Genomic DNA, 9,959 nt, shown 5'->3' with positions numbered 1-9,959 from the left:
GGCTGAGCTGTCAACATGTAGCCCTGGGGCGATAAGGAACCAACACTTGTCAGGTCAGTGTAGAAATAGTGGGGTGGGCATAATGATGGCTGTGGGCATTTATAGGACAGAGGGCTCTTGGTTTCAGTTCCAGGTTAGAGAGGAGTACTGAAGGAGGATCAGAGGCCAGAGGCACCACCTGTATACCCCAGGACTACAGGTGATTACAAAAAAATAAACTGCTACAAAAGACGAAGGAAGAAAGAGAGGGAGAGGGAGAGTGAGAGAGAGAGAGAGAGAGAGGAAGGAAAGAGAGAAAGAAAGAAAGAAAGAAAGAAGGAAGGAAGGAAGGAAGGAAGGAAGGAAGGAAGGAAGGAAGGAAGGAAGGAAGGAAGGAAGGAAAGAAAGAAAGAAAGAAAGAAAGAAAGAAAGAAAGAAAGAAAGAAAGAAAGAAAGAAAGAAAGAAAGAAAGAAAGAAAGAAAGAAAGAAAGAAAGAAAGAAAGAAGGAAAGAGAGAAAGAAAGAAAGAGAGAAAGAAAGAGGAAGGAAGGAAGGAAGGAAGGAAGGAAGGAAGGAAGGAAGGAAGGAAGGAAGGAAGGAAGGAAGGAAGGAAGGAAGGAAGGAAGAAAATCCAATAGAAAGTTTCCATGGGAATAGAGAAGACTGGGGTTTGTTTTCAGAGTAGGATATTGAAGCAAAAAAAAGCCTCTCCTACACCAAAGGGTAATATCAAATGGTCACCTGCCCAAAAAGAATTAATAGAAGAACTTTAAAAAGACTTTAAAAATAGATTGGGGAAAAATTTTTTTAAATAAGAACAATCCAATAAAGACAAGAAGATTATGAAAAGCAAGTCAACCAACTAGAAATGGAAATTCAGAATCTTAAGGAAGAAGATGACTCCTTGAAAATTAGAACTGGGCAAGGGGAAGCCAGCAAAGTTATGAGACCAAAAAATAATAAAACAAAATATAAAGATGAATAATTAGAAGAGAAAGTGAAACATCTCAAAGAAAAGCAACTAATCTAGAGAACAGACCAAGAATAGAATACAGAAGAATAATCAGACTACCTGAAAGTCACAATAAAAAACACATATATTGATATAATACTACAAGAAATAATTAAAGAAAATTGTCCTGAAACAGCATTAGAACAAGAGGGGAAGTAGAAATAGAAAAAAAAAATCCACCAATCACCACCTGAAAGAGATCCTGTGAGGAAACTCGGCTCTGCTTTCTTTAGACTAAATTAGATGATTTAAAAGGTATCTTTTTCAGCCTGGACATTTGAGTTCTGGAATGAGGAAACCTGAACCCATTCTGACTGGCAACTCTTCTGTAACTGGTAGTCTTGGGGCAGGGGTGGGGAACCTGGAGCCTTGAGGCCACAGGTAGCCCTCTAGGTCCTCAAGTGAGGCCCTTTGACTGAACCCAAAGTTCACAGAACAAATCCCCTTAATAAAAGGATTTGTTCTATAAAACTTGGACTCAGTCAAAAAGCCACACCCAAGGACCCAGAAGACCACATGTGGCCTCAAGGCCACAGGTCCCTCCCTCCTGTGACTTTGAACATGAAGCACTTGAGGAATTAAGTGACATAAATTATGGTTGTACACAGACAGTATTTGCCAGAGGCTGAACCTGTGTCTTGGTCTTCCTGACCCTGAAGTCAGCTGTCTCTATCCACTTATGTTACTCTGCCTCTAGAAAGTTGTGTTGTTGTTCAGTTATTTCAGTTGTGTTCAACACTTTGTGACCCCATTAGGGGTTTTTTGTGGCAGAGATGCTGGAGAGGTTTGCCATTTCCTTCTCCAGCTCATTTTACAGATGAGGAAACTGAGGCAAACAGGGTGAAGTGACTTGCCCAGAGTCACACAGCTAGGCAGTGTCTGAGGCTAGATTTGAACTCAGGAACATGAGTCTAGAAAATTACAGATACAGACTTTTTAGCATCTCAGCTTCTCTATAACAATGCTTTCCTAATTTAAGGTTTGATCTCACATTGTCAAGTTTTATAGAGGTAAGAGAGTGAGGTAATAGGTTAAAGGGGGCTATATAAGGATGTTTAGATTAACGGCAATGGGAGGATAAGGAAGGGATTCTGGGAGGGAGGGTAGGTTAAGTAATAGGAAGGCAGGGTAGTGGGTAAAAGTAAAGTAGAGTCAGGAGAAATAGGAAATAAGAGATACACACAAACATAAAGATCAGGAACAGAATTTACTAGGGAAAAAACAGGGGTAATAATCATGATCTCGGACAAAGTTAAAGCTAAAATAGATTTGATCAGATGAGAAAATAGGGAAACTACACTGTGTGTCAGTCACATTAATCAATATTGTTTTAGACTATTTAAAATAACTAAACCAGGGGTGGGGAACCTGTGACCTCAAGGCCACATGTGGCCTTCTAGGTCCTTGGGTGCAACCTTTGGACTGAGTCCAAGTTTTATAGAACAAATCCTTTTATTAAGGGGATTTGTTCTGTGAAGTTTGGATTCAGTCAAAGGGTCATACTTGAGGACCTAGAGGTCCATATGTGTTCTTGAGACTACAGGTTCCCCACTCCTGAACTACACAGTAACAGGTTGGAACACTGCTGTGGTGCACAAAATGTTGAGTTGAAACAGAATACTGCATAATTATAATCTTCAAGTGTGGCCTTAAAGAAGAGGGGAGAAAATGCACTCCCTTTCCTTTTTTGTGTGTCAAGGCTTTGGTTGTGGAATGCTGCATAAATTATCAAACCTCAGTTGATGTGTTGGCTGGTTTTGTCAAACTGTCTTTTTCTTTCTCAATTTGTATAAAGAATAACTCTCTGAGTAGAAAAGTGTGGAGGGATATTCATGTGGAAATGAAAAAGATGTAAAAATGAAAGATGCAAATAAATTTCAAAGGGATTCCTTGTATCCTTGGGACTCATGCCAAAAAAGAGAGCGTTATGTTAAACTGATTAATGATGGATATGACCATGAAGTTTCAAAAGATGCAACTGGCATCTTCTGTTACAAATATGAGATTCTACATTCTCCAAAATGTGCTAGCAACTAGAAACTCTGGAATGTTTCATTTTATTTTTTAGTCCTAACAAATAAGAGTAACAACTTGTGAGTAACGACAAAGTCACTTTCATGGGGAGTTCAACTGAATAGATTTCCAAGTATTTCTGATGAAAATATCAGAGCTGAATAGGAAATACGAAGTACAAGAATCCAGAGAAGCCTAAAGAAGGTAAATTTATTTTACAGCAAATGACAGGAGCCATGTGATATTGCTATGCTAACACTCTAGAAAGGAGAACTTTAATGTCTTCAATGGTACCGAGGGAGTTAAATAAGAAAAACAGAGGCCCTGGAAGTGTATTGATTCTGTTCAGAGAATTTTAAAGGGGAAAGGAGGGTTAAAGAAAGAAAAAGGAGCTGTTTCTCACAATTGGAGTGTTTAAGCACAGAAGTATTCAAACACGGAGGAAGGAACAGGGGGAATTGACTAAAAAATGACCTAGATGCAAAAGATCACATTATAAACAAAACAGAGGAAGAAAGTAGATACCTTTCACTATTATAGAAATGGAGAAAGTTCTTGACCAAAGGAATAGAGCTCCACAGGAAACTTGGGGGGAAAACCTTTATAGCAAACTTCTGTAGTAAAGATCTGATATCTAAAATAACCAGGAAATTGATACAAAATTTTAACAAATGCCATTTCCTAATAGTCAAATGATTGAAGGATGTGAACTGGTAGTTTTCAAAAGAAAGGCAAACTCTCAACAACCACATGAAAAAATGTTCCAAATCATTACTAATAAGAGAAATGAAAATTATAACAACTGCGGTTCCACCTCAGACTCATCAGACTGGCAAAAAAGACCAAAAAGGAAAGTGACAATTGTTGTAGGGAGGGTTTGTCCATGGGAGGACAAACATACTGTTAGCACCATTGGTAGAGCTGTAAATTGATCCAACCCTTGGGAAAAACAATTTGAAACATACCCCTAACGTCCCTAAGCTATGCATTCCCTTTCACCCAGTGTTCATGTACTCACTCCACAGACTTCAAAGAAATCAAAGACAGAAGGAAAGGACCCACATATACAAAAATATTTCAAGAAGCACATTTTGCTCTATTAAATGACTTTAGGCAAAGTAGTCATTCATCACTTGAGGAACAGCAAAGCAAGTTAAGATATTTTGTCATGCAATATTATTTGCTCAAAAGAAAAGACAGAAGGAATGGATTTAGAGAAACTTGAAAGACCTGAATTTACAAATACTAAATGAATTGGGCTTAATCAGAAGAACAATTTATACAATCACTACAATAACAGAAAGGAAAACAATCTGTAAATACTTAACAATGCTTATTAAGGCAATGACTTGCCCAGAGTCACACAGCTAGGAAGTGTCTGAGGCCAGATTTGAACTCAGGAAGATGAGTCCTCCTGATTCAAGGCCTGGCACTCTATCCTTTGTGCCACCTAGCTACCTACCCATTCTCCTACATATCCTTCTAGGTCTAAATCTTTGATCTTATTTAAGTAAAAGAATGTCTCCCAAAGTCAGAGTCCAGGTGAAGTAAATAACAGGTTTTTTCTATTCACAATAGCATGTCTCCAATAGCAAGATGGTAGCTACATGAAGTAGCTGGTACGAAATTGACCATATTCTTCATTATCTCTATCTTCCCCTGGCAGCAGGATCTAACACTCACAGCCATCACAGTCTAACAGGTAGACATATTTACCTCTTTTCTTCAATCTTGTAAGGCTTAGTGTTTTTTCCCTTTAAACCTTAAACATTATTCCAAAAGTCTTAGTGCAGTTTCAAGCTACTAACCTATAAAAGTACACTAAGACTTTTTGGATACCCTGTATGCCCTTCCACCTGCTTCCCTATCTCATTACTCTACAAACAGTCAAGAATGCCAGAGGAAAGTGAAGAGGATTGAGGGGAAAAAAAGACTCCATTTTCCCTGGCTTATTTAGCACCTGCTAATGTTCATATTATAAAAATGACCACATAATTTGTCTAATTTGCATCAAGACAGGAGACTGTGAGAAGAGGGTAAGGGCAGATTTGCATTGTCAGGGCTAAATAGGAACAAATGAAATATTGGCAAAATTCCTGAATATGGGTCCTGTACAAAATTTTCACAAAGGCCACATTAACCACCAGCTGATATCAGAGCTCTGCATTGCTCAAAGGGGTTCAGGACAACCCTAGTCCATCTGCTTTTTCAGATTCTATGAGGGATGTACAACAAGCAAAAAAAAAGAAAGTTGGAGTGTTTGTTTTCTCTATGAGCAGAAAAAACAGTACATTTCACAAATGTTGCAGAGGTGGGGAATAAAAAGTCAAGAATCTCAAGGAAAATCATGAAGAAAGGATAAGGATAAAGGGGGGAAAGGGGAGGGCAGCAGTACCAAATCTCAAACTGTACTACAAAGCAGTCATTATCAAAACCAATGGATTCTAGTTTAAAAAACAGAAAAGTTAATCAATGGAACAGATTAGGTAAACAAAACTTAGGAATGATTGGATATAGTAGCATTGTATTCAGTAAATTCAAGGATATGAACTACAGAGCAAAGGAGTTTTTCCTCTTTAATAAAACTCTCTGGGAAAACTGGAAAGCAACAGGAAAGAAATTAGATTTATGCTAATATAATAATAATATTTTACATTATATACCACAGTATATGTGGTATATGGAATATAGGATGCATGGCCTTAATATAAAAGGTCATATCATTTTTTTTTTAATTTGGAGAGATAAGTCTATAGCTGTGAGAAGAATTCTTCCTTAAACAAGGAACACAGGTGATCATGAAATATAAGGTGACCAGTTTCAGTTAGATTAAAATTGAAGAGCTTTTGCACAAGAAAACAAACCCAATCATAAGAGAAGCAATTGAGGAAAAAAAATTCTTCATGGAATAGAAGTCTAATATCCAAGATATTTAAAAAGTTTTTCTAAATATATAAGAATATTTAGCCTAACATATAAGTGGTCAAAAGACAGGAGTAGCTAGTCCTCAAAACCAGAAATACAGACTAACAAGCACATGAAAAAATGTTCCAAATAACTAATCATTCCAGAAATGAAAATGGAAACAACTCTGAGGAGAGAGCAAAAGAATTCACAGGCAGCGTAATTCTTGTAAATGTTTAACAATCAGATATAGATAGATAGATAGATAGATAGATAGATAGATAGATAGATAGATAGATAGATGGATAGATGGATAGATGGATAGATGGATAGATGGATAGATGGATGGATGGATGGATGGATGGATGGATGGATGGATGGATGGATGGATGGATGGATGGATGGATAGACAGACAGACAGACAGACAGACAGATAGATAGATAGATAGATAGACAGACAGACAGATTACATAGATATACACACACAATACACATTTAAGTTTAGTTTGTTATTAGCTTTTCCTCCATCACTTTAAGTCTAGACAATCAACATAATAATAAATCAAGCTCTAATGTGCAGCATTTGCCTATTTCTGAGGTGTAAATGTTCATGATGAAAATTTAACAACCAGGTCCTGTGAGCCCATACAAGCATCATATCACTTTTTGTAATAGCAAAGACCTGGAAACAAAATAGGTGCCAATTGACTGGGGAACAGTGGACCAGATCATAGTATATGAATGTGAGTCAGTGTCCTATCATGGAAAGAGTGCTGGATTTGAAGTCAGACATTTGGAATTCAACTCTCAACTTTCCCATCTACTACCTGTGTGTCACTTTGGTTAAGTCACAAAGTTCTTTTGGGTCTCAATTTTCTCATATTTAAATAGGGGGACTGGACTATATGAATGACCTCTAAGGTCCCTTCCATGTATAAAATATGTATTTCCATACATGGCCAAGATGTTGATTTCTTTTGCTGAACCACACTATTACAAGGGAGAACTACTAAAGAAAGAGATGGGGAAGTGATAAATAAGCAAAAAAAACTATTTTAAAAAAGTGAAGAGGAAAAAGAACAGTTTCAAATTTTATTTATTATACTAACAAATAAAATTTTATATATATATATATGTATATATATATATATATATATATATTTCAAACGAATTGTACCTAACAGCAGTTCCATTTTTAATAAAATTTTCTTTCTTGTTTTTATGTATATGCAGTGTTGGTGTTTATTAATGATTAAGTTCACATAAAGAAGAAGATGTAATGAAGTGTAATATATATGATGCAGTAGTTAGAATGCTGGGCTTAGAGCCGGGAATACTTGAGTTCAAAACTAGCCTCAGACTCTTACTAAGTATGGGACCCTGGGCAAGTCATTTAAGCCCTGTTTTGTCTCAGCTTTCTTAGCCATACAATAGGGAGCATAAGAGTTCTTACCTTCCAGGGTTGTGAAGATCAAATGAGATAATAATTATGAAGTGTGTATATATATATATATATATATACACACACACAATTTCCAATAAAATCTTCTTCTTGTTGTTCTTTGTGTATGCAAAGCTTGTGTTTATTGATGAATAAGTTCACATAAAAAAAAAATATGTAATTTTTTAAAAAAGAAAGCAATACAACAATACAAGAGAAGGATCCCAGAGGACTACAGTAGAATTGACATTGTAATACATACAGAATTCACTGCACCCTCAAATAAAGCCATGCTGTCAAAGATGAGAAAAGAGTAAGCTAAGAAGGATGGACATTCTTGTTTCAAAAATTATAAGAAAATGCAAACTTCTCAAGGCTACTTCATTTTTGCCTTTGTATTCTCAGCATTTAGTATAGTTCTTGGCACATAAATAGATAAATGAATGAATGAATAAATACATGGATAAATAGATGATTGAGATATTAGTTAGAGAGATGGATATTTAGATAGATAGATAGATAGATAGATAGATAGATAGATAGATAGATAGATAGATAGATAGATAGATGATAGATAGATAGATAGATAGATAGATAGATAGATAGATAGATAGATAGATAGATAGATAGACAGATGAGCAGTTCATTCCCATCATCCAAGCCCTACAACCGCTTTTTCACACACTACTAGTAGGATGAGCAGGCACAGAATTGGGCTTGAAAGGAGACAAGGTACCTGTAAAGATGTCGATTGTCCTCAAAATCTTCCTGACCCCACCTTCCCTTGATGTCTTCAATGACATGATTCTTCAGGAACTTTTTTAGCAGCTGTACTGTTTGCTTACGAGTTACTTCTGGGCCAAAGTTCTGGCTATGCCTAAGTAGATTGTGTAACCAATCCACAGCTTCTGAGGCTGTAAAACAACGTTCATAACTTTTGAAATGACTTCGATGTTTCCGTAATGGCATCTTATCGCGAAAAAGCTCAATTGTTTCATTCCACTGTAGAAAAACATGGAAAGAGATAAACATTAGTAATCTATGTTATTTTTTCCTAATGCTTGCTGTCTTCTTTACATTCCAAATAAAGATAAGAATTTTGAAATTTAAAAGAATTACTTGAGATACTGCTATCCAGAAAATGACAAAAGATGGAAATAGTCAGCATTTGAGGGACTGGGCAAAGACAAGCATGGTAGGATGTTGCACTGAAGTCAGAAGTTGTGAGGCAAAATGCTGGTTCTTCCACTTACTACTGTTGTGGCCTGGACCTGGTCACTTAATTTTCTCTGTAACTTAATTTTCTCATCTATAAAATGAGAGAGTTGGACTAGATGACTTGTAGCTTCCCTTCCAGCTTAAATCTATGATCCTATGAACTGCTGGTGAAGATACAAAGGCATCCAATAATTCTGGAGAGTAGTGTGAAATTATGTTAAGAAAGTGACAATAGGAGGTAGAGATGATAGAGTAGTAAGCAAGACCACAAAGACCATGAAAAAAGCACCAGATTGAGTCCTGATTGGGAAATCCAGGAAAAAAAAAATCAGTACACCATTTTCCAGACCAGATCAACATAAGGAGACAGAGAGGTCCATACACACTGGGGCCAGATGGGTTCTAGATAGGAGGCTGCCATAAGGAGTACTCAAACACAACAACTAAAAGAGTCAAGGATTTCATAGGGCAAGAAGAGATACTAGACCTACTCAAGGGCGCCAAACATTATGCTCAGCAAAATAATACATGCCAAACAATTGGAAATTGAGGGGATGGCCATCAATTGGGGAATGGCTGAATAAGCTGTGGTATATGAATGGAATGGAATACTATTGTTCCATAAGAAATGATGAGCAGGCAGATTTCAGAAAAACCTAGAAAGATTTGCATGAACTGATGCTGAGTGAAGTGAGCAGAACCAGGAGAACATTGTACATAGAACCAGCAACATTGTGCGAAGACCGACTTTGTTAGACTTAGCTCTTCTTAGCCATGCAATGATTTAAGACAATTCCAAAAGACTCATGATAGAAAATGCTGTCCACATCCAGAGAAAGAACTATGGAGTCTGAATGCAGATTAAAGCATACCGTTTTCTCTTTTTGTTTTGTTTTTTCTTTCTTGTTGTTTTTTCCTTTTGTTCTGATTCTTTTTTCATAATATGACTAATGTGAAAATATGTTTAATATGATCATACAGATATAGCCTATATCAGATTACATGCCATCTTGGGGAAGTGGGAGGGAGGGAGGAGGGAAATTAAGAACTCAAAATCTTATAAAAATGAATGTTGAAAACTAAAAATTAATTAATAATATATGTTGAATGATGGTTCTCTCACTCACTGAAGTTCAGGGTCAAAGATCTAGAGTAGACTAAGGAGGGGTCCTGTGCCTAGCAATAGCATTCCAGGGTAAGGAATAGTCACAAATCTTAGGCTTAGCAATTAGTTAGGAGCAAGTTCAGAAGCTAGCATCAATTATATAGCTCTGATTCTAGGTGTGGAGCAGGATCTCATTTCCAAACTCCAGCTCAATCTGGACCTTGTAGGCTTATAACCAAGGATGACTCATCCAGCAAAACTGGGTATAATCCTACAGGAGAAGGAAA

The 9,959-nt window shown here is 36.7% G+C and overlaps 1 protein-coding gene across 4 annotated transcripts in view; it reads right to left on the bottom strand.

The window, feature by feature from the left end:
• DEPDC1B (DEP domain containing 1B) overlaps positions 1-9,959 on the bottom strand; it is a 172,306-nt gene that overhangs the window by 136,720 nt on the left and 25,627 nt on the right. For all 4 annotated transcript variants that reach the window (XM_072605574.1, XM_072605570.1, XM_072605572.1 and 1 more), the window contains exon 2: positions 8,086-8,351. In XM_072605574.1, coding sequence (XP_072461675.1) covers positions 8,086-8,351 — 266 coding nt within the window. The remainder of the gene's footprint in view (positions 1-8,085; positions 8,352-9,959) is intronic.

This window comes from Notamacropus eugenii, chromosome 4 (assembly GCF_028372415.1).
Source record: "Notamacropus eugenii isolate mMacEug1 chromosome 4, mMacEug1.pri_v2, whole genome shotgun sequence".
Lineage (NCBI taxonomy): Eukaryota > Metazoa > Chordata > Mammalia > Diprotodontia > Macropodidae > Notamacropus > Notamacropus eugenii.
This window is presented reverse-complemented; position numbering and strand designations above follow the sequence as displayed.